We start from the raw sequence: 26205 nt of genomic DNA, 5'->3' as shown, positions 1-26205 counted from the left end.
GCAGTCACTGATCAGAGTTGCACATATTCCTCTTCTCGACGTGAATCGTTTGTATGCAGCGATAAATGTTTCGGAAGTACAGTCAGTTACGAGTTCGATATACACTGCGGATGTTGAAAGGCATACGAAAAGTACGATCCAGGCTTTGTATGTTCTGGAATTCTTTCCCTTCCAATTTTTGATATAAAGTGGGCCAGCATAATCCACGCCTGAATTTAAAAATGGACGAGATGGAGTGACCCTTTCAGGAGGCAGTTGTCCCATTAGCTGTTGAGCTCGGTTTTGTCTGTATCGTGCGCAGCGCATGCACTTTAGTATGAATGATCTTACTGGTGCTCGTCCTCCAACAATCCAATAGGTGTTTCGAATGAATGATAGAGTACTTTGTGTGCCTCCATGCATCGTGCGTTGATGAGCGTCAGCGATTATTAAGGAAGTTAGAGGAGAACGCCGAGGAAGAATTACTGGGTGTTTACCACTTTCCGATAGAAGAGAAGATTGGAGACGACCTCCAACACGGAGAATGCCATCGGAATCTAGAATAGGTGTGAGACGTGTCAGATGATTGGAGCGAGGTAAGGCGTGACCGTGCGAGAGAAGTTTCTGTTCTTGATGGAACCATGAACGTTGAATGCTTTTAATCCAGTAGATTCTGGCAGTGTCTAATTCTTGAGTAGTGAGAGTGTTTAAAGGTGATATTGGAGATTTTCGAAAACGAGAGATCGCTCTGATGCATAATGCTGTGATGCGCAGTAATCGAGTAAAGCTGGAATATTTGTATGTGATGAGCTCCCAAGGTTCCTGAGAGTTGACATTCGTGACAAGAACTTGATGGGCTCGCTCTTCAAGATTCTCTTTACGAGGTAGATTTGGCGGTGGTTGAGGCCATGCAGCAGAATCCTGACGAAGCCAAGTAGGTCCTGATCACCAAAGTGTGTGATTATTCAATTGAAGAGGTGATAAGCCTCTCGTGGCACAATCGGCTGGATTGTCCACTCCGGGGATAAACTTCCAAGTGGCTTGAGGTAAAGTTTCGTGAATATGACAAACACGATTGTGCACGAAGTCCTTCCATCGAGAAGGGAAATTATTTATCCATGTATAGACAACCGCTGAGTCGGTCCAAAGGTAAATGTTACTATGAGTAGGCTTCAGGATTTGTAACACGAGATGCGAGCTTAGTTAAAAGTACTGCTCCTGAGAGTTCCAGACGTGGGATAGTCATCCTTTTAAGTGGCGCAACCTTTGTTTTAGAACAGATCAGTTCGGTAATAATCTCTCCATTTTGATTAACTGACCGGAGGTAGACGGTAGCGCAAATGGCTCTTTGAGATGCGTCACAGAATCCATGAATTTCAAGAGAATGCTCAGAGTAGAAATGAATCCATCGTGGAATCTTTATTTTCGGTATGTCCTGAAGAAGCTCGAGAAATTTGATCCATTTCGTTGAAGTGGGTTGAAACAAGGGGTCGTCCCAGCCAAGCTTGATGGACCAGAGTTCTTGAATGAAAACTTTGGCTGTTATAATAATAGGTGAGAGCAATCCGAGTGGATCAAATACTCTAGCTATGGTTGACAAGATGCTTCGTTTAGTTATGACTGTTGGCATTGAGGTGGTAACGGAGAAGTGGAAGGTGTCGACGATCGGATCCCAGTTTAATCCTAAAACGTGAATCATGGTAGACTTCTCGTATTGTAAGAGCATAGAGTTCGCTTGCCTTTTAGGGGGAATTGATTTGAGGATGTCTGGGTGGTTACTGATCCATTTTTGAAGTGGAAAACCGCCAGCCGTGCATAACGAGTTAACCTGATCAACCACCACTTGTACTTGAGATATAGAATCAGCACCGCCGAAGATGTCGTCGACATATCTTCCATGAGTAAGAGCCGGAATTGCGAGTGGGAATTTGGCGCCTTCGTCTTCTAAGAGTTGAGCGAGAGTGCGTAGCGCTAAAAACGGGGCGCAAGCTAGTCCATATGTCACAGTTGTTAATTGATAAGTGGAAATGTCCTTATTCTGGTTGAGCCATAAAATTCGTTGAAAGTTCCAATCGTCTTGATGAACCTGAATCTGGCGATACATTTTTTCTATATCGCAAGAGAACACGTACTGGAATTGTCTGAACCATATCAAAACGTCGAGTACATCTGTTTGTAATTTAGCTCCGGTGTGAAGAAGGTCATTAAGAGAAATCTCTGTAGTGGTGCAATTTAAGCCATTAAACACAACTCTCAATTTGGTAGTCATACTAGTTTCTCTAACAACTCCGTGATGAGGCAGATAATAGGCGGTGTCAGGTACTGGTTGAGAGGCAGGAATCAATCTCATGTGGCCTAAAGTTTCATATTCCTCTAAGAATTCGGAGTAAGCCTTTGCGTGTATAGGATCATTTGACAATTTTCGTGAGAGGTGAGCAAGAATCCTAAGAGCTTTATTCTTGGAATCTCCCAGCTCGGTTGTTGATCGTTTGAATGGAAGTTTGACGATATACCTTCCTTGCAGGTCTCTGGAATGAGTTAATTTGTAATGTTGCTTACAAGCTTGTTCATTGAGTGATAAGGGTGATGAGATGGGTGATGATATCTCCTCGAGTTTCCAGAAACGTTGAAGGAGATTGTGAAGTTTCTTATCAACTGAGATGTGATATCCTTGAGCGACGCTGGTTTCTGCATTAGAGTTAGTGGGACCTGAGATTATCCATCCTAATTTGGTGCGTTGGGCGATGGGTGATGTTCCTACGCCTTTAACGATGCCGTCTTCAAGTATGTGAGAAAAAACATCCGCTCCTAAAATAATGTCAACTGGTCCCGGTGTGGTGTAATTATAATCAGCTAATGTCAATCCTTCTAAATGTTGCCAATTATGCTGACAAACTGGAACGGATGGCAGGAATGTCGTTAATTTCGATAAAATGTGAGCTGTAACGGGAATCTCAGAGTGAGGATCAAAATGAGCCTTTATTGTGAGCTGAATAAAACCTTTAGTTTGATTTGCCTGAGTACCACCAACTCCGATTAACGAGATCGAAGAATGACGTCGTGGAAGATGAAGCATTTGGGCAAGACGCTCTGATATTAATGAGATTTCAGAGCCCTGATCTACCAATGCTCGAGCCTGGATAGTATCGCCATTCCTTTTGGCAACTGATACCTGAGCGGTCGCTAGCAAAACGGTCGCATTGAGTGATTGGCTGAATGGAGCACATGATTTTCTGTTGATGTTGTTTCGGAAGATGTTGCAGGAGTTGCAGGAGTGTAATTTTGGAAGTGTTAAGTGTAGAATTATTGCTTTGATGAGTGGTCGTGTGATGTTTCTGTCCGCATTTAGTACAGCGCTTGGTATTACGACAAGCTGACACTTTATGTTGTCCAAGACAATTATAACAGAGTTGGTTCTGCTTAATAATAGCAAGTCGTTGTTGTACAGATTTAGAAGTATATTTCGGGCAATTTGCAATGTAATGATTAGAAGAACATAAAAAACAGGAGCTTGGTTTAGTTGAGTGAGTATGTTTAACCTTTCCTTGAAAATGAGATTTTGCAGTAGTCGGATGTGAAGAGGTGGCAGATTTTCCGGTTCGAGATTTCTCAAATGCTTGAAGAGACAGAAGTCGTGAGATTAAAAATTCATTGAATTGATTCCAAGTAGGCGGCTCCTTGGAAGAGCCTAACTGATGCTCCCAAGCTTTGACCGATTCTGAATCAAGGCGCTGTACTGCAATGAAGACAAAAACATCGTCCCACGTATGGACCGGTCTCTTTAAGGTCTCAAGCGTGCGATAAATTTGCGTTATATTTGTATAGAGCTGTTCTAATTCCGCAGCAGATTCTTTTGTCATGCGTTTGAGTGTAAGTAATGAGTGTAAAGCAGAGTGTACAAGAAGGCGCTTGTTCTCGTAGAAGGAAACTAGTGCGTCCTATGCTTTTTGAAAGTTATCAGCGTTGAGCGCGGTATTTTTTAATAAGTGAGAGGCAGATCCAACTAAACTTGTTTTGAGATATTGCAGTTTCTCGACTGAGCTTAGTGTAGGATTGGCCAAAATGAGAGAATTGAATAGGTCTTTGAAAGAGAGCCAGTCGGAAGGTGAACCGTTGAACTTTGGGATATCGATGCGCGGAAGGCGAGCATGTTGAAAGAAAACTGGAATACTTGAATTCCGAGAATTGGCCGGAAGTGAAGGTATTTCAGTGAGGCTTTCAGAATCATGCTCGATCATTGAGTTCATTTTCTCTACTGCCTCAAGATACAATTCGTACGTTGTTAAGTAAATGCTTTCAGAAAAATATGGGTCTTGTCGTAGTTGCAATCTATCGTCTGAGTTTAATTTCGTAATTGCTATATTAATAGCGTCGTTAACGACGGAAAACTTCTCCCAAGTCTCATGAAGAGCGGTCAAACGAGCTCTTATGCGTTGAGGCGTTACATTTGAAAGACCGATTTTTACGAGATTTTCAACTGAATTTGAAATAATGTCCTTTAAATTAAGTTGTTGCTCTAAACGAGCTTCAATGTGATTGAGTCTCATCTTTCCGACCGCGTGCCGTATCCGGCTCGAAGGACCAAAATGTTTGAATCTTATAAAACGTAGAAATTATTTCGAGGATAGGCAGCGGCGAAAGAAAAGAGATACAGTAAGGCAAATAACAATAATTTATTTGGAAACAAATAAATACTAATTCTCAAAGTATAAATGATTAGAATATGGCGAAAGTTTTGTTAATGATAAAGGCTGAAAGAAAATAAAGAAAAGAAAGAAGAAAAAAAAAATGTAATTCACGAACGCCTGAATTTAAAATAGAGACTGTGAGAGAGTTCCGAACTTGTGAAGGAAAGGAAGAAAGAGAGATAGACAGAGCTCCTTTCAATTGCATGCAGCAAGGGACAGATGTGTGAACTTGAGATAGAGAGTGATGTTTCCTAACTAAATAAAGAGCGAGAGAGAGAGAGAGAGCGAGCGAGTGACCAGGATAAAAAGAAAGAGAGAGAGATAAAGAGAATTAGTCACTCGACTCTACGGGCGGCTCGAGAATTTCGTTACCTGAACAATGAGGCCTGACCCGTACGAGAATATTGACAAAGCAACAAGAACTTTCTATTAACGAGAGTTTCAATTGCTTCGCTTTATTAGATCTTAAGATGTACGGTTTTGGCAAAAGAGGGTGTCTATAAAATCCTGCTGACCCTTAGACGAGCGTTTCCCGAAGGAATAACAGATGTCTCTAAGATACGAAAGATCTTAAGACGAATGATGGAAAAGGCAAAAGGTGTCTGTAAGATCCCTGAAATCTTCAGACGAACACTGACCTGAGAAACCACAATCGCCAGGAAAATCGCAGTTGCACCAAGCCGTCTCGAGCTCGAGAATTGAGTCTTAGCCTTTGGTGTTGTACAACGAGGAGTTTCTGATTCTCTCCTCGAGTTTGCGTGAGAGCACAAACGAGATAATGTTTACTCAAGGAGAGACCGCATGGCAAAGAGAACGAGCGAGAACGTGTTCGGTCCGCCAGCCGTTTCAATTCACGAAAGCGGAAGGGAGAGTGGGGGTAAAAGGACCAACACGTGTCAATAGCCAAGATTCTTTCCTCTTTTTTACGGCCGAGGCGAACGAAGCGCTCCTAGAGAGCCCAAATGCAGTTAAGAGTGCCTCGTACCGATAAAGCGTCAAAGCGCGGTTATTTTAAACAATGGGAGATATTTTATACTCGTAGCACTCATGTGTCTTCTTTCAAAACTTTAAATATATGTAAATATCAAAATTATAGTATCAATTGTTTGATACCAACATTCAGGATTCTTATTTATATATTCCTTTTTACTGTTTTCTAAAATGAAGAGAAAACTATGTATCAATTTGTAACAAATCGCTTCAGGATCACCCCCTAGAGCGCTCACCATCCTACGCTGTTGTCCGGACGATCATTCGCCGGACAGCAAAATCAAGCACAAAGCGCCGAATAATTCTCTGAGTCCGCGTACGCGCAAAAAGGACGCATCCCACGCAACGGTTATAATTTTTTGACTATCAACAACTAGTTACGCAAATTTTAAAAATAATTACTCACGAAAAATATTAAACACAAAATACACTCAGAAAATAACAGACGTAAATGTGTCGATTAAGTACAATAATAGTTATTTGTTACTTTATTTTGTTTAAATAGTGAGATGATTTTTCTAAATATTCTTGATTCTACAGAAATATCTTTGTGAAGTTTATTTGACAAATAAGTTTCATTTTTGTACTTCATTTTGTACTTGTGCATATTAGTGGTGGCGGAGGCGGCAGCGGTGAAAGGGGCAGCGGTTGTATCATCGCTTTCAAGTCATATCATCGATATTATCCATTTATGACATTTGTAATTAGTAAAACTTCGTACTGCGTTAATAATGTACATGAAAAGCTCATACAACTAGACGTGGTCGTGGTGCGTCGGATCATTCAATTAGCCAATAATGAATAACATTTGTATTGTGTTTTTCAGACAACATTTGTTTTACTGAAAAATTACCACTTTTATCAGAATTAATGTCACAATTATATAAAAATATATGTCCTGTTTTTGATTTGTCAGGTCTTTTAGTTTTTTTTTTTTTTTTAGTACTTTCCGTTGAGTCAATATAAATACTAGCTGTCTCATGTAATGTATATGTTCTATGTACATCCAATTAATAATTAGACCAATAATGTACAAAGAATGGATTTAAGATTATATTATGAATAGTATTCTTTAATGGATCTAATTTCATAATTTTCAAAGCTTTTATTGGATTTTTATCAAAATAATTTTTTTCTTTAATCTTGTATTTGGCAACTCGTAAAACATTTGCATCAAATAAATAAGGATTCAATATTATTTTGACCTTGCATTAACTTTTTTGCTATTTTAACTCAAATATTTTATTACACTTTTCGGTAAGCTCGAGTTGGTACATAAGCGCAAGTTTATCTGTCACGTACTCATGAAACTATTCTTTTATATGGTTCTACCTTCTGGCTTCTATCTTTCTGATAGCTAGATAATAGAGTGTCCTTCGCTCGAAACATTTAAGAATTCCTTTTTTGAACGCTTTCCAGTAAGCTAGCATGGGACTCTTTTCATGATCGATCTACTTCCTTGCTTGCTTTGTGAGTTGACCTGTGGCGGCCAGCAGTGTGACATCGTTCTAATTTATTGACAACTGTTTAACAGGATTGCTTAAATATAGCTTTCCACAGCGCCTTTCTTTTTTTTAATAAACTTGCATTTTATTTCTGTAATTTGTCTATTTGTGTTATTAATAATACACTTTATTTGTAAGCCATATTTGCATGTACCATACATGTATCTTGATTCTCTATTAATTTATATCGTTTAAAATGGTCCAACAGATCCATTTTCGGCAATCGAAGCTACTGAAATCGTTGTGGTTCTGAAGGACTTTGTGCGATTTGAGCTGAGATCAAATCCAGCTTTATATTAAAGCCTGCGTGGAGCTTCCGGGAAGACGTCTGCTGTTATTTTAGCAGAATATGCCATATTCTTGGCTTCATTACAACGATTTCCTAAAGGTAGAAAACCTAATAGGTTGTCGTTAGGTCCCTTCTTCTTGGAGATCCGAACGATACGGATCTGAGGGTGCGACGCTTACGGCAGCACGCATGGCCTGATTGAGGATTCCTAAACAAGGAATTTCCTTATACAGGTTGTGATTGCTTCTATAGCGTCGTAAAATCCACCATGCCCATTCACCACAGATGCAGGAAGATCTGGAAACAATGGATACAGTCGTTCTTTAATTATTGTTTGAACGACATTAAGCATCCTAAGCTGCAGTAGAATTGATTTGGTTATGGAAAATTCTCTTGATTCGGCGATAATTAAAAGGTCTCTCTCATCAACAGAAAGTTGTTGTGGGTTGATTTTAAACATGATAGTTTTGCACATTTCCAAATTTTTTTAGTAAATAGTTATTGCCACGTACCAGGCTGTAATACTGTATATTGTCGCGTTGAAGGAGATCAACTTTTATCTTTTTGTCTGTATGTTTTATAAATTATTGTATTTAAATCAGTATTTGGCATGGTGACAGTAAATGTAAATATACTATCAGCATTACTTATAGACTTATCAGAATTACTTATCGTGAAATTATTTCTTGTTGAATCATTTCTTGAAACACTAGTAATTCTCGATCATTCTTGAATAGGATATTTGATATCGACTGACTGATAAGAAAAGGTGGAACTGATGACAGAAAGATGTCAGTTGATTGATCTCTTACGCCATATTTATTGTACGAAACAAAAGTATACTGTCACGTCACGGCGGTTTGCTGTTGAACGGACTCGGAGTCCGCTGGACTTTAAGTGCATAAAGCGCTAGAGAGAAAACCGATCGGAGTTGAATGGAGTGAAAGGTGCAGTCCTTGCCTTATCAACCAGGCTTGGCGCGCTACTTCCGGCAAAATTTAAACCTTATTCTGATCATGATGCTGGGTATAGGGGATTGTCCTTTGGCGAAACACAATTATTGTGGCGTCTTCTTTTTTATAAGGGTTTTTGCTCGTTTTGCTGATATGATTTAAGAAATCGGAAAGCATTCCAGGGCAAAAACGACAGTCGCAAATAGGCCTTACCACAGCAAGGGTGGTACCACAGAGGTGACACTCTTTGTAAAGAGAAGAATTGCCTAAATGTATATAATGCTTTTGCTTATGAACATAACGATTCCGGATTACGGCTCCTAGCATGAAACACTTGGTATAAACGTACTGGTTATAATCAACGCGATCTTGATAAATGTTAGAAATGGCACAGCGTGTGGAATTCACCCTGTAACAGTATTGCGGAGGTCATGCAAGATTGGCGGGGACCCGATGTCTAATGTGTAAAGAGCGTCAGGTCTCATCTTTATTGTTCGGCATTATGGAAATTGTAGAGTTAAACTTTGAACTGTACGACCGGATCCAAGCGTGGGCAGGCAAAAATGCACGTGTTTCGTGTTAAGAGTTCGAGAGCCTGACCTGTATTTTTGTTTTATGGTCAACAACCCTTTTTTTATTACGGGTGGCGCGACGTTTTTTTGGTGGGTCGTCCTTCGGCACGATGTAGGAAATTGGAAAGTTTCTATCGCTCGTTTTGGTAACCAAACTTTTTGATGGAAGAAATTAATTTTCTTACCTTCATGAAAATCTTTTGCAGTTTGCGGTAGCGTCTCTGGGGGACTGCGTTTCCGTCCTTCATTCGTGTAGGCCTTGTGTCGGGATGAACGTGAGGTCGGACGATAATGTTGGAGAGATTTTACACTTGAGTTAAAATCGCGCACCCGATTTACTAATTACGCATCGCCAGACTTGTACAGGGGATCAAGGAAAATGAGGGGAAGATGCTTTCTGTTATATGAAATATAATTTATTCTAAATATTAATATTATTGTTTAGTTAAAGTTACAATTATTTATTTAAACGATATTGGAAGTTACGTCGATATGGCTTAGTAGCGTTCTAATTATTTAGAACGCAATTAACTCTACAAGCTAGCCAATTAGAACGAGGATTGACAAAACAATAGGAAGATTGATTCACGATAAAATTAAGTTTGATAAGGAATTAGCTAATTTAATTATGAGTTAGTAGAATGTAGAGATGACGAGATTATACTGAGGGATTACTTACAATTCTAGAAATGAAATTGGAAATAGTAGAATCGCGCACCACGTGGTTTTGGAATTGAAAAACATTTGAAAAATGGCGCTTCCGTATGCGAAGGAGTCTGGCGAAGAACTGACGCGGAGACAAGCGGTTATAGTTCCCACGCTTTCTCTAGGAATTGAATTAAACATAAAAATATAAGCATATTGATGGCTCTACGTTTTTAATAGGTTTTGAAAATTTATTAGGTTTAAATTTATGAAATTTAAAGCAATAAGGATAAGTTCTTGTTAGTTTCTCTTCCATTGCAATGTCTAACTAAACCTGTAAAGAATAATTTCATATTAAAAATGCCGCGTTTAATACAATCAATCCCATAAGTATTACACTTTTCTTGTGGAAATTCTGTCTAGGTTGTAAACTGGGCCAGGTTAGCTTTCCTTACTTTATTTGAGGCCCAAGTTAGGACACCTATCTTGGTCCAACTTTGGATTGTCACGCTTTTTTTTTAGAGTCTGTATTGGTTTTCAAACTTGGGCCAATACAAAAGTTTGAGTCTGAGCCCATTTTTCTTTTAGTTTTAAAAATAAAAAAAATTTTTTTTTTTTAGTTTTTTTAAACAGATTTTACTATCCTTATAGCTTATCTGCATTTACTGTTTCGCATATAAGATTTTATTTCATTAATCACAATTGCGTGCATTATTTTTGAATAACGCGTTGCCTAGATTTGAACCCAAGATCTTCGGAACCATAATCTAATACGTTGACACTGAGCTAATCGTACATTTGTAATATTGTTAATAAAAAGTTATATTTGAACTAAAACTGATTTGAACAGGAAGAAACTTGCTTGTTGAGTATTGCGCGAACACTAGCCCTTTGATTGTTTAATTTTAGATATTTTACCTTTAGATATTTTAAAAATGAACTATATAAACTATATAAATAATTAAATTTATTTTTGCCTACGCTCAAATCAGTAAAGACAGTCAAAAAATAAAGATAGTCAAACAATTGGAAATAGTGCTGGAGTATGAATAAACATTAATGTAAAAAGCATGTTGCAAAAATCGATTTTGGAACTAATTGTTATAAACAAATTATTAAAAATTGACTGTAGAGGAAAACTGATTGCGCCAATCGATTCTACGGGAAAAATTACTAAAAAAACAGGTACGACGTTTCTGAATTGTTATAAATAAATAAGTTGCAAGATTAATTTTTGCAACGTGTTTTTTATGTCAATAATGTTTTTTTACATTCCGGACTTATTTAAAATTGTTATTTTTTAATCATCTTTGCTGGTCTGATTGTGAGCTTTAATATGTTAAAACGAAAAGTAATTTTTTCTTTGTAAAAAATAATTTTTTTAGATTTACAAAATGATTTAATTAAATTTTGCTTATTTTTAAAAGAAATTTTTATTTAAAGATACTTTTTAAGTATAATTATCTTGGAATAAAAGTAAAATCCAAACTGACAATGAGTATTTTACGGGCTACAACTGGGTAAGCCTAAATATGACTGTCTTGGGAAAAAAATCTAAACTAAACTAGGCTGCAACCTAGTACTTGAAATAAAACAAGAGAAGTAAAGAGTGAAGATGATGAGAGTAAATCGGTTTCAAATAAATCAATTAGTAAAGAAAACGAAAAACCGAAAAGATCTAATGATGATGAAACAAAGTCAATCAAGAAATTAAAAAGTGACAATAATTCTCCTGCGATTGAAGGTTGGCTCAGGAAAGGTTTAATGGTTAAGGTAACCACGAAGAGTTTGGACGAAAAATATTATAAAGCTTAAGGTGTCGTTCAATCAGTTGGAATAGACAGTTTTGTTGGTAAAGTAAAATTGAAGTCACCGGAAGAAGATAACGGACATATTATATTGCTAGATGAAGAATATTTGGAGACAGTGATTTCTGCGATAGGTAAAAGAGTTGTAATTTTTTGAAAAATTAAGATACGGAACAACAGTAGTTGTCCCGGCAGTCTAATTGTGATGTAGTTTACAAATAACTTTTTTACTTGATATTTTGAAAAATTTATTGATATTGTCGTCGGACGTAAGGCTTACATTAATTTTTTGTTAAATATTTATAATCATGGTTTTATTAATATCGCGAAAAAATGTGGGTACACCGGATTATATTCAATTTACATTGGGTTCTTCGATTTCTCCTTCTGTTCTTCACTGTTTTTCCAAAAATTTTTGGCTTTTTTTGTCTGACGCTCTCGATTATGTAGTTTGCGAATACTGATTCGATGTTATTGTTTTGCTGAACACAAAGCTTCCCTAAATAATGCATGAAATTCTGCTTAAGTCTGTTTACAAAAATTACGATTGTTAGAAATAGCGTCTGAACATTATCAGAATTTTGCAAAAATTTTTTTTAGCTTACAACTTATTATCTTGATTTTAACTGACAGCAAGATTTAATTTACAAGAATTATCTTCTAGAACTAAATTTTCTCCTAACAGTCTACTTAAAGCATTTACATGTCTTATTTTAGTATCTGATCTGTGTTCCGTCAAATAATCGTTTTTTGACAACTCCAGTATCTATCGACTTATATGCGGTGATATGTCTTTTTTGATGGTCGCAAAGCTTATCAGTAGTTCGCCGTTCTCATTTGTGTTCTTATGCAGTGAGTGTTTTTCTATGATTCTTACATACTCTTCTTTCCCTATCTTAGCGTTTGTTTCTCATGATTATTTTTACGTCGTTCTTCAGTGTTGCTTTATCCTTCCAATGTTCCCTAATATATAGGTGCTTTGTACTCTTTAGGATATTAATCTATGAAACAATATTAATCTATGAATTCTTGATATTCAAAAATCAAAAGAATTTAACTGAGTAAATATGAAAAATCATGCATTACTTCTTTTATAGATATACTATTATTTTCTAAATTCGGTTATAATGTCAATATTCGTGTAATATAATTTTTACTCTGAACGAATAATAAGTTTGTGGAATGCAAAGTAATAAATTCAGGTGTAAACGATCGTTTAGTGAGCGGTAATAAGGTGTATTTATTTTACAAAAGTTTCCTAACAAAGTTTACAAATAGAGCACATACATGTTTTGAATTATATAATTATAAAATTTATACAATTTGTACAAATGTCAGATACATAAGTGTAATGAGTATTTGACCGAATTTGTTGAGATACTTACAATTTTTTGGCTGTCGACTGTTACGCGAATTTCAAAAATAATTACTCACAAATATGAAATACGAAATACACTGAACAAATTTCTTTTATCAGACGTAAATGTATTTTAAGGACAATAGTTATTTAATAATTACTTAATATCTGTTATATCACTTCGTCTGGTGAGATGATTTTTTGAAAACTGCTGTTGGAATAATAGGGTCCACAATATAATAGGCAGTCAAGATTAGGACAAGCGGGAAATCCGGTGGACGATTCTTTTTTTTTAATGTAATGGTAATAATCTTTAATTACACTATGAAATATATGTTTAAAATCACGATTTATTTACCCAATATCCTTTCTGTCGTGTCTATGTTGAGGTAAAAAAATATTTAATTTTAACATATAATTATTTACATGTATAAAACAATGATATTAATTTTTTATTATATAAATTTTCGTGCGTTTGTTCAAAAGTATTGCAATTATTAAATTTTGACACAAAAATCTTTGAACGATGTCAACCTGTCGCTTTAGTGCACATAATACAGTTAAGGGGTAACACCCCCTAAAATGATACCTAAGTTTGGGAATTTATTGTCGGTAAATGAATAACTTTATATTAAAAAAGCTTAGAGCGCTTTATTGTACATATATTGACGAGTAAAAAAATATTTTTTTAATTTTCTTTCATGCACAAAATGGTGGCGTACTGGCCCATTTACGAAATCGTCTTTTCTTAAAGATGAATTTTTGCGTGCAAGTTTTCTGCGACATGGTTTATGTTGGGACCAAACAAAAAAAAATCTACATTATTTACATATTTAAAACTAAGGAAGTATGTAGGGATTTTTAAAAATATTAATTTTTATCAAAATGGCAGCTATTTATAGAAAAAAGTGCATTTTTTACCTAAAAATTTGTTTAAAAAATGCTGATTACAAAAAGAGTTTTCAACATTTTGCAAAAGACCTATGTACTTTCCTGTAGAATAGTTACAAAAAGATCGTGTTAAAATTTCAAGTTAATCGGATAAAAATTGTAAGAGTGACGTTGCACGCAAATTTGAAAAACTGTGTTTTGAGAAAAACGCGTTTAAAGTTTTGGTAACTGATTTTTTGTGTATAAAGTTGAAAATTTTTAATTTATCTCTAATCTGCGATGCCTGCCCCATAAAGCTGTCCTTCCACGAGTTTAGCAGCCTCATTATATTCCTTTCTTGTTGCTAATAATGATATTCTGGTCTCTTTTGCTTCTTGGGTGAGACTCCGCACGGCAAGTACGACGCGCCGCGCATCCAATTTTTGGCAATAATAATGATAAGTAGTGCCCACCATGTGGTTTCAGACTTGCAAAATTTTCATTAAACTGTTATAGCCATCATTATAATAGCAAACAGTTAAGTTTGTTGCATAAACACAGAAAAACTAATGGCGTCACATAAACGCAGAAACCGACGTTTCCAAAATTATTTACTGATATAGTACAAGTAATAACATCTATATTGTGTTAGTCAAAGGTCTATTTTTGGTACATAAATAAGGTCCGAATATCTACGGAGCATAAAGAAGACGGGGCCGCTCCAAATCGCTTGCAGCTGCTCGCTAGACACATAAAGACGATTCATTTAATCAGCTCAAACACTATAATACAGTTTGAATTTTGTTTTAAAACTACTTACAGCATATTTTTATAAGTATAAACTAATGATTTAAGCAAGAAAAATTCGATTTTTTTAAACCTCAAAAGTGGTGTTACCCTTTAAATAAATTTGTAGCTGAAAACGACCTAGAATAATGCACGAATCTGAATAGTTTTTGACTTGAGAATTTAATTTATTGATTCGACCGGAAAAATTGCGAGCTGCTGATCGGAAAAATCTCTCAAAATGTCGCGACGCAGAAATTTTTATTCAATTCGATTCTTTGGAAGATAATTAAATTAATTTAAGAATCTTTATTGTACATAAAAGCAAGAAAACGTACATAGAAGAAAGTGACGTACTGTGACAGGTTGCGAATCGAATTTACATACTTCACATACACGAATTTTAAATTTGTATAATTTACATAATTTGTATAAATATAATTCGTATTAATATCATATACTTGTGTTTGTATAAATATCAGATAAGTGCATTTGGCCGCTTTTACTAAGATACAATTTTTTGGCTATCGACAGTTACGCGAATTTCAAAAATAATTACTCACAGAAAATATCAAACACGAAATGCACTGAAAAACTTTCTTCTAACAGATGTAAATGTGTAGATGAAGTATAATAGTTGAATAAACTTCACAAAGATATTTCTGTAGAATCAAGAATAGAAAAATCTTCTCATCGTTTAGACGAAGTGAAATAACGGATAGGGGAGAGAGGGGTAAATCGGACCGTGTTCCAAATTGTATCTTTTTAATTTAAATGAATACGGTTAAGCAAATTTGCGTGCCATTTGTAATGTAAAGTCCTTATAAAACACCGAACATGTGACAGCAATTTGACAGTTCTGTTACATCATTCACAGAATATAGACGCGAATATGTATTTTCAGCCATCGTGCGAAAATTTTTTAAGAAAAGAAAATCCTTGTAAATCATTATTTAAAAGGTGTTAAAAATTTAAAAGATAATTGATTTAAGATAATTAAAGAGTGTAAAATTAAAAATATTAATTATTTTGTGATCTCTTTTGCGATTTATTGTAAAAATTGTTCCAAAGTTTGAAAGGATTCGTGCCTAAATCAAATTTTTACGTCGAAATTGCAACCTGTTTGTAGCACTGGTAATCGACCGATCAAATTTGGTCCTAGAAATGTTAAATTAGTAAAATATTATGAGTCATCAAACTTGGAATAATTAAATTTTATTGATTTCAACTCTAATTATATAATAACACCTTACAGAGAGCAAAAACTGCAGCTAGGTCCGATTTATCCCACTTTCCTTTATTCGTTATTTTACTTTGTCTAAACGATGAGAAGATTTTTCTGAATATTCTTGATTCTACAGAAATATCTTTGTGAAGTTTATTGAACTCAATTTTGTACTTCATTTTGTACTTGTGCATATTACTTATAGTCATAATCCTTAAATTTGTAATTTTTCTACAATTTTATGTGCGAGCTTAAATCTTCTCACCCATTGTGTGACACATTAAACCCTAGTGAATTTAATTGTTGCGCTTACAAAGCCATCGTGTAATATTGATATCGTGAATGATTGCGTCTCTCTTAATCTAAAGTTAAAACTTTAGTATGTTATAGTTTTTGTCTCACTGATCAAAAGTTTATTTAAGCACAAAGCTAAAAAAATAGCTAGTTTTTTGTTACAAATATTTAAAATAGGGTATATCACGATTATTTTAGTAACGCTCCAAATCAAGTTTTGTAATAAAGAGACTATAGATGATAATATGTAATTCATACAAGAATATTTTGTATGTATATGTATTTCTATACATGTATATTTGCGTATGCGACGGGATGACGGGGGAGAGTAATGTGTTTTCACTTACTCTAAATGTACATTAATATTTAATATTAAATAATATTACGTTGTATCGTTAAATCAGGAAGCATTGTCGTTATAATAATATGTTATGATTTCAGATGAATAGATGAATTCTTTCTAGAAAATTTATTTATAGAAAAAAGTAAAAGAACTTATGACGGTTATGTTTTCTGATTTAACGGTACAATGTAATATTTTTTAACCGATTTACCTGAAGAGGACCTAAATCTTAGGTTGAAAAGTTTCAATAAACATTTGTCAGTTTGTCGACCTTTGGGATTATTTATTATTTTTATCACTGGCGACTATAGATAACACTACAAAATATAATTGCAAAATTAAGTAAAAATATATATATTTTTATAAAATAAAAGTAAATTTGTTTATATCAATAGTCCGTGGGCTAGGACAGCCCTCTCGGACTGGGAGGTTCTGGGTGTGATACGGCGTTTGGGCCTCCCCAGCTGTTAGGGGCACCTTCTATTCAGTTGATTTATTCTAAATGAAGAAGGTCCCTGTCATATTTCTTAGCATGAATGGAAACGTACGCGGTGGCACGTTGCTCCATGTTTTTTGGAGATGAATGAGGACTGACGTATCTCAGCTAAATCCCCGATGGTCGTATTTAGCCTCCGGGATGTCGCTCCGCTCAGGGGGCGGGATGTCGGTGGTCGTGCGATCCCAAGCTCATCTCCCAACCCAGTAAGTTGGTTACGCTGGGTAACGCGCTCCTTAACACGGGAGTGGCGTAAAGTTCAAAGTCTGGCATCATGCCAGCCATTCCTGATCGGCCGAGGTGGCTTGAGGGAATTTTAATGGATAGACGTTGCCAAAGCTCGCGGCTGCCATTAGCATCGTTAGTTGCACTTCTTCATGAATCACAAAGGTCTAACTAGTCCCAAGTCTGGAAGATTTTCTCCAGGATATCTTCTAAAATGTACTATTTAATACTTCAGGTGATTTGGTTAAATAATATTACATTGTATCGTTAAGTCAGGAAACATAACTCATGAGTTCTTTTTTTCTTATGTTTGATTACTCATTACAATTTTTTCCATTAGTATGGTTGATGAATTTTCTGGAAAACTCGTGCTCATGTTATTTAATTTAACAATACAATGTAATATTATTTAATATGTAATAATATTAATAGTTATCCATTAATATGCAATAATATTAGTAGTATGCTACTATTTAACTTTTAAAGCTAAATAGTAGCGTACTTCTCTCCCCTCACCTTCTTAACATACACACACATGCATGGGCAAAAATACATATAAAATATTTTCATGTGTACGTATAAAAAAAACTAGCCATTTTTGAGCTTTGTGTTTGAGTGAATTTCACCAAAGACCAAGAATCCTTTTGTGCGGGGTCCTTTATTGAAACGATTGAAAAGGAATTATTTACGATATTTCGTGATGGGCTTTGCAAGCGCAACAACAAATAAACTTACCAGGATTCAAAGTGTTACATGAATGGATTTTGCTATTGTATACGGTACGAATAATACTAATAATTACAATCAGAACAGAGATTTCTACGGTGGATTCCGTATCTGGTCGAATAAATGGCCTGTTATACAAGTTGAAATTTGAATTCTACGGTGTATTCCGTGTTTGATTCGGTAAATTTGACGTAATCATAATCGAAATGAAATTTCTACCGTTAATACTATCTGTGGCTTCGCGTTACCAGATTGTTTGCCTTACATTTTCCACTCTCTCTACCGTTAATGTAAAATGAATTATGAACTGTACTTCTTTTTGCTCATTGTTGACCTTGCATCACTCGTGAAAATGTTGTTTATTTATACTTGATTTTGATTCACCAATTTATTGAATGGGTTCTAACTTTTCCTCCTCTTCGAGGAATTTTTTTGAAATGACGTTTTCCGCGTTGTCATCTTCCTCACACGACGATATATCGCGTAATTTATTAACATCGCCGTACAACGAAACTAATCGCGTGTATTACTTTTCGTAGCTTGTAAGCTTGCAAGGTTGGTTTTTTTTTTTTTTTTTTTTAAATCTCTTTGCGTTTCCACCGCATTTGAAACCGTTCATATGTCTCGACTTTGTTGTCTCGATTGTGTCTAGCAATTGGATCAAATATCGCATTTTTTTGACTGTCGTTGGTCTTATTTCACGCGCTATGTCCGCGCTAAAATGATTTCTTAATAGAACAATTTCATCATTTTGGATCATCGATGGATCGAGCGTTTTCGCCCGTTGATAAACGTACGCGCGTATTGGGCTATCGACTGGAATTTATCCGTTTTGTATCGTCCAGTATAAAGATTCCGTCGGAATTGCGTTTGAGAGTCTTAGCTCCAATAGTTTTCGACGGATTCATGTTTTCCGGTCTCGATGTCCGGTGGACTGATTATTATCAATCGCCACTCGTCCTTTTAATACTCTGTTGAATTGATCGAGTTGGCGAAGATTTTAAAACATTACAAAATTAATAACAAAAAAAGCATTATGTTGATATAATTGTTGAAAGTAAACACTTTAATTATTATTAGATGTTTGGAATGTTTAATCATAAGGAGTATTAAATTTAAATTTATGAAATTTAAAGCAATAAGGATAAGCTCCTGCTAGTTTCTCTTCGATTGCAATGTCTAACCAAAACCTGAAAAGAATAATTTTATATTGAAATTTATACCGCATCTCGTACAATCCCATAAGTATTGATTTGAAGCTTGTATCAATATTTCTACAGCAGTGCAACATTGCATATTACAAAGATATTTGACTTTGAGTGACCCGAGCAGCGAGCCACTTCTTCCCTTTGAGGTGCATTCCGAAATCGTAAGAAAGTGTGTTTGCAGAGAAAAAAAGAAGACGAGAGATAAACTGCGCGACAGACGAATCGAATCGTAGAGTTGGGACCTGCGCACAATAGAGGAATAACGTCAAATATTACATTTTGGTAATAAGAATTAGCAATTACCTCGTTTCGAACCAATAATATATAGAATTAAGATTCAAAATGAAGATAAATGTGACGATTTTCCGCAGGAAAGAGCTGATACGACCTGTAAAATGTCTCAACGTATCAAAGTTATTTCAATCGATACTCTTGCTTCGAGAGTTAGTTGGCTCGAAATGTGAAAATATGTCACGTTGAAGATTAGAATCGAACGTAATATCTCGCATCTTATTTGCTTCTACACCTTACACAGATAGAGCGACGCACGTTTTACACATTTTGTATACATTTTATATATAAGGATTCTACTGAAGTGTAAAATATTTTTTCTTGCAATTTGCAAATCTCTCAAATTAAATAATATCGATTCTCAAATTAAATAATAATATCGATAATTAAAATTAATTACTCTGTTTTCGTTGAACGTAGCGTTTGTATTTGTAGATGACGCGATCTATTTGTAAATAAAGGTTTTTTTAATGTAGATCGAATGCACTATCTGTACTCGTGTGTAAAAGGGGACGCAAGCAATACGTTGAGCCATCTCGCTCGTCACCGACGTGAATTTCATTATTGCATGAGAAAAAACGAAGTTGACACACCAAAGTACACTGTCAATAAAATTAAAACAGAAGGATTACAAAAGTTGCGATAGTATTGTCAAATGTGTCTGAAAGAGTGTTGCAACGAGAATGGCTTTAAATGTTATTAGACTTCCACGAGTTGCTCTTAATGCGATCCTCATTCTTAATTAATTTTTAAAATAATTAGTTAATTTACACAGTATTGGTTATATAAGTATCACATACAAAGCTCATTCAAAAATTATATCTGCAATTGTTACTATAAATATCAGATTGGTGAGAAAGTTAAAGTTTTGGTTGATAAGATTTGTCTTTTTGGAATATGTTAATTTTGGTTTTATAATTACTTACTGGTGACTTCAATGTAGAATCATCATCACTCTGTTTGTGGCGTGACGCAAGATGTCATTATTTTTAATAAACAAAATTATTTTGTTTTGGAGTATTTTCTCAGTCTAAAATGTATGAAATTTACTTTTTCTTTGCAATTGCACATAGATATTTTCGCATTAACTGGCCCTTAACTCTATCTGGTTTGTCGAGTTTTGCCATCTTAAGCAATTGAAGAATTAGCATGTTCTTAGGAACTACTTGTTTATTTCTTTCTATTGAAATTTTTTTATTGTGTAGTTCATGTTCTCGTTCCCATTTTCTCCGGCGGAAGATATAATTTTAGAGTTTTCTCTTAATATTGGTTAGACTCCACCTGTGCGCGTGCGCGTTAAGAACTTTTATATTATCATATTGTTTTGAAAATTTATTTTGGTATATCCAGGAGTTAGGATTCTATTATTCTAAGGGACGCTAGTATCTGAGGATACAATCGCCATGTTTGCTAAATTTTTAACACCTAAGCTTCTGTTCTTAATTGCCCTACGTTGTAAAGGGGTGAAGTAGTTACTTTTCTTATTTATTTTATTCGTAGTAAGTTTTTCTTTGCTGCGGAAATTATTTTGATTTTTGGTGTTATCATTAAGTACAGGAAAAGCCTGATCATCTTGACTAACATTTTTAGTTTTAGTATTTTTTGTATGTAGTTTTGACTATGTAGCCATCGATTTAAATTCATATTTTACTTAACTTAAATACTCTATCTTCCTGTTTTTAATCAATCTTTTCATAATAAACTGATTCGTGTTGCAATAGGCTCTGACATAGTTTATCAATTTAAGTTTTTTAAATATTGGGCATTTGGTGTCCCCATGTGGATGATTACTCTGACAATCAGTGCATTTTACTGTGTCCATATTATTATTTATGTTAGCACTTTTTTTATCTGTACTTTGTTTTTCTATATGCTCCTCATTTCTACACGAGAAAATTGAATGACCTCATAGACATCTTTTGCATTTCCTTACCGGCATTATTATAATCGGGAAAACTTTAAATTTTACCCAATATATGGGAATGAATTCTGGAAATAAATCTTCAACATACGTGATTTTGATTGATGCTGAATCTTTTTGAATTTTGTTTACAATTTTGTCTCAAAATTCTAAAGATTTGATTTCTACTGGTGACTTATTAAAATCATTTTTTTAATTTTATTCATATCAAGATTAATGTCTATTCCTTTGATAACTCTTATTCTATAGACGACCCTATTGTTTGGTATATAAGCTAGCAATCGTTATTCAGATAAATACTTGCTACACATCTGTCCGCTTCAGTTTAGTATTTGCAAATAACTTCAATTATCTTAGCTTCTATCCTTTTAACTCTTAAGATATATTGTAAATTTTTGTTGAATAACCGTTTTCTTATGTTCAATGGGTGAAAATTTCCTATATTGATGTTGTTCGTTGACTCGATATGGACTACCTATAGGTAGCTATTTGATACTTTGTCTCTATTTAATTCTCATTGCTTTAAAATTGATTTTATTTTTGAAGATATGACGTTATTGGATTTCTCTTGATGTTTAATTGTAATTTCAGATTCTTTATCAGTGCTTACATTAGCCTAGAACTTGGTCTCAAGGTCAATCAGCTTCCTCCTTCCAACTTGATAAGGGATGTACAATATTTCTCTGAACTGAATACCTTTTTAGTAATTTGCACGGGAACATTATCTTTGTTAAATGTAAGTGGATTCTCCAAAGAGAGATCCATTTCTTGATCATCTAAAGAACTCATTGCTTTATCTTGTTTTTGACCAACTCTTACACTATTAAATGAACTTTGCTGATTTGATTTTACGGATACTAATGAGGAAGGATGAAGCATGAAGTGTGGTTTGATGAAGAAAAACGTAAAACAAAATATTTAAAATTTCTCGAAAAAGAGGGAATAAATTTAGCAAATGTGGTCAGTATTTTAAGTAGATTAGGTGCTAAAGCTCCTAAAGCACTCAAAGACTTATATCATCTGTGGTTTCATAAAATAAAATATCCAAAATCTGTAGAGAAAGTGGGAATAAATATAGCTAATGTATTCAGTATTTTAAGTGGATCAGGTACTAAAGTTCCTAAAGCATTTAAAGACTTTTATGATCTGTGGTTTGAAGAAAGATAAACCAATAATTAAAGTCTCTGGAGGAAGAGAGAATAAATCTACCTAAATATATCCAGTATTTTAAATTGATCAGGTGTTAAAGGGAGAGTTCTAAAACACTCAAAGACTTATATAGTCAACTGGTTTGATGAAAAAGGGTATAAAATAAAATATCTAAAATTGCGAGAAGAAGTGGAAATAAATTTAACTAATATATTCAGTTAATTGGATCAGGCGCTAAAGTTTCAAAAGCACTCAAAGACTTATATGATCTGTGGTTTGATGATGAAGGACATAAAACAAGGTATTTAACATCTTTAGAGAAAGAGGGAATAAGTCTAGCTAATTTGTCCATTATTTTAAGTGGATCAGGTACTAAAGCTCTTAAAGCATTCAAAGACTTTTATGATCTGTGATTTCATAAAACAAAATATCCAAAATCTGTAGAGAAAGTGGGAATAAATCTAGCTAATGTATTTAGTATTTTAAGTGGATCAGGTACTAAAGCTCTTAAAGCATTCAAAGATTTTTATGATGTGTGGTTTCATAAAATAAAATATGCAAAATTTGTAGAGAAAGTGGGAATAAATCTAGCTAATGTATTCAGTATTTTAAGTGGATCAGGTACTAAAGCTTCTAAAGCATTCAAAGACTTTTATGATCTGTGGTTTGATAAAGAAGGATATAAAACAAAATATTTAACGTCTCTAGAAAAAAGAGGGACTGAATTTAGTTGATTTTTCCAATATTTTAAATAGATTAGGTGCTTTACCTTTTAAGGTATTCAAAGACTTATATGATCTGTGATTTGATGATGAAGGACATAAAACAAAGTATTTAACATCTTTAGAGAAAGAGGGAATAAGTCTGGCTAATTTGTCCATTATTTTAAGTGGATCAGGTACTAAAGCGCTTAAAGCATTCAAAGACTTTTATGATCTGTGATTTCATAAAATAAAATATTCAAAACCTGTAGAGAAAGTGGGAATAAATCTAGCTAATGTATTTAGTATTTTAAGTGGATCAAGTACTAAAGCTCTTAAAGCATTCAAAGATTTTTATGATCTGTGGTTTCATCAAATAAAATATTCAAAATTTGTAGAGAAAGTGGGAATAAATCTAGCTAATGTATTCAGTATTTTAAGTGGATCAGGTACTAAAGCTCCTAAAGCATTCAAAGACTTTTATGATCTGTGGTTTGAAGAAAGATATAAACCAATAATTAAAATCTCTGGAGGAAGAGAGAATAAATCTACCTAATATATCCAGTATTTTAAATTGATCAGGTGTTAAAGGGAGAGTTCTAAAACACTCAAAGACTTATATAGTCATCTGGTTTGATGAAAAAGGGTATAAAATGAAATATCTAAAATTGCGAGAAGAAGTGGAAATAAATTTAACTAATATATTCAGTATTTTAAGTGGATCAGGCACTTAAGCTTCTAAAGCATTCAAAGACTTATATGATCTATGGTTTGTGAAAACGGATATAAAACAAAATAATTGAAATCTTTAGAGAAAAAGGGAATAAGTCTAACTAATTTGTCCAGTATGTTAATTGGATCAGGCGCTAAAGATTCAAAAGCATTCAAAGACTTATTTGATCTGTGGTTTGTTGAAGGACATAAAACAAAATATTTAATATCTTTAGAGAAAGAGGGAATAAATCTAGCTATATGTCAACGGATTGCTGCTGTCAAAAGTGCTCTAGAAAAATCGCAGACAACTTCTCGTATGCATGATGCACTTAAACGGATTCATTCTTGCAGCCAAAATTAAATTGCATTAGTGTTGTGATTTTCTGATAACATTTAACACACAGAGAAAAGGATCAGTACTTTTATAATTAGTAACACAATTGTACAAAAATATGTGTTTTGATTTACATTTATCAAGTCTTTTAATCTTTCTTATTAAACTTCCAACTTGCATTAATGTATATACAGGGTGGTTCGGAATCTGCATACGTTCTATACAGATTTGTTTAGTAGTTTGACAAATAATGTGTAAAAAATGGATTTAATCTAATATTATGTAATATCTCCTAAAGAACCTAATTGCATTAATAATAATGCTTGCAAAGGATCTTTATCCAGATACTTTTTTATAATTTTTTTTTGCTACTTGCAAAACATTTGAACTAAATAAATGCCAAGGTTTCGCAGTATCATTCATTAGCTCTTTGGCTAATTCAGTACGGCAGACCAGCGTTTTTTTTTTTTTTTTTGTTGAGTTTTTTGGCTGTTATTTTTTACTCGCTTTTCTTCCTGTTTCATACTTTTAATTTTTTATGTTTTTTTCTTTTGGGGAGAACGAATCTCTGGGTCTAACTTTTTTCCCTTCAATTCTAGAACTATTGAGCAAATCCGTTCCTCTGTTGCTATTATTTTTCGGCATTTTGATTCAATATGTATTTCTTATGTATTGAAGAACAATGAATGACTTAAAACTGCAAGTCAGTAAATTATTGCATTTATTAGACAAATAATTAAAAGAGATATAGATCAGGTATGTTTTTGTAAGATAAATGTATATTTGAAAAAACGTTTATTTATTTTTTTTTTAAATGATATATTAAAGTAATTTATCCACAATATGGTACCTATAATCATATTTTAATTAACCCTCGGCTGACAGACCAAATTTTTCTACGAAAATAATGTTATCCAAATATATTAATGTAAATATGTATATCAACGAAGAACGAAAGTTCTAAATTAGAAAGTATCACAAAATTTAATTCTGAGCATATTGTTTGAAGCGTCAGCTATTAATTCACATTCAATATGTGAACTTTTGTTAAAAATCTTCCATTATTTCTATGTTTATTCTTATTTCTTCTTTTTCAATCATTTTTCGCCTTTTCGCTTCAATAACATATTTGGGATCACGGATAGACAAATTTCTTTCCTGCCTTGGATCAAGTAATTCTGGTAATACGCATTGTTCATAAAATTGCACTAGTTTATTAACCATTTTTTCTATCCAGAAGGTATAATCTCTTACAATTTCTTCCATTTTTAATTCTAATGGTGTCCATAGCGCGAATATACACTATCGCTGCGTTATGTGTAATTGCTCTTGTATTTGATAATATATGTGATTGCGATTCATCCTTTTATCTTTTACATTCTTATACAATGATCGCAGATTAGAAATATTTTTTGCAATTGCATTCTCTGGTGTTAGGAATTGTGTTACGAAAGGACATTTGATTTCGATAATTCCCTCTTCTTCCATTAATCCATCTAGTGAAGCGCCTAAAAATAGTATTTTGGAATCTAAATAAACCGCAACGCTTAATTGTAATGTTCAATATATTTTTGAAGCTTGCACGTGCAATTTTCTCGTGATGAGTTCCGTATTTAACAGATTCTACATTAAGTTTTCGTGGGTGTTTATTAATTTTACTCTTGATATGCAAGAAGTACTTTCTCTCATTTTACATACATGGCCAAAATGAGAAGCAGTTATCATTTTTGTGAGATAATATTGCCATATTTCGCTTGCCGTTTGTTCTTTCGTTTCTTCTTTTATTGCTGTTTGCTTCATCTGCCAATCTCGTAGCATGTGCATATGTTGTGCTTTTTTGAATTCTATTTCTTCTGATATAGCATCATTTTTCAGTTTTTGGACCATAATCCTTGTCTGTCGCAGAACGTTTTAATTTTACCGATTTTTTTGTACTACGTACGATTTTTGCACTTTTTTTTAATTTTTAAATTCCACAGCTACTTTTCCTGATTTCATTCCCAGAGTATAACTTAGGTGACTTATTGGTTCACTAGTATTAAATGTGACAGCAGAAGCATTACAACGCTTTTTGTATGATCCTCTTACACCAAAATTTATTCTTTTTTTACATTTTGCTATTACAGAATTAAAAGT

The 26205-nt window shown here is 34.0% G+C and overlaps 1 protein-coding gene across 1 annotated transcript; it reads right to left on the bottom strand.

Moving 5' to 3' along the window:
* Window positions 1–3917: 3917 nt before the first annotated feature.
* On the bottom strand, window positions 3918–4526 carry LOC105206319. The gene has a single exon (XM_011175824.2). The coding sequence runs from the start codon at window positions 4524–4526 to the stop codon at window positions 3918–3920; it is 609 nt and encodes a 202-aa protein (XP_011174126.2).
* Between the last annotated feature and the right edge of the window lie 21679 nt (window positions 4527–26205).

The sequence above is a fragment of the Solenopsis invicta genome, chromosome 8 (assembly GCF_016802725.1).
Source record: "Solenopsis invicta isolate M01_SB chromosome 8, UNIL_Sinv_3.0, whole genome shotgun sequence".
In the NCBI taxonomy this organism is placed as follows: Eukaryota; Metazoa; Arthropoda; class Insecta; order Hymenoptera; family Formicidae; genus Solenopsis; species Solenopsis invicta.
Note: the sequence above shows the minus strand (reverse complement) of the source record. Positions and strands in the feature narration are given on the sequence as shown.

What these genes read in the sequence shown, in the direction of transcription:
- LOC105206319 (XM_011175824.2), bottom strand. Translation starts at nt 4,526, where the DNA reads ATGAGACTCAATCACATTGAAGCTCGTTTAGAGCAACAACTTAATTTA.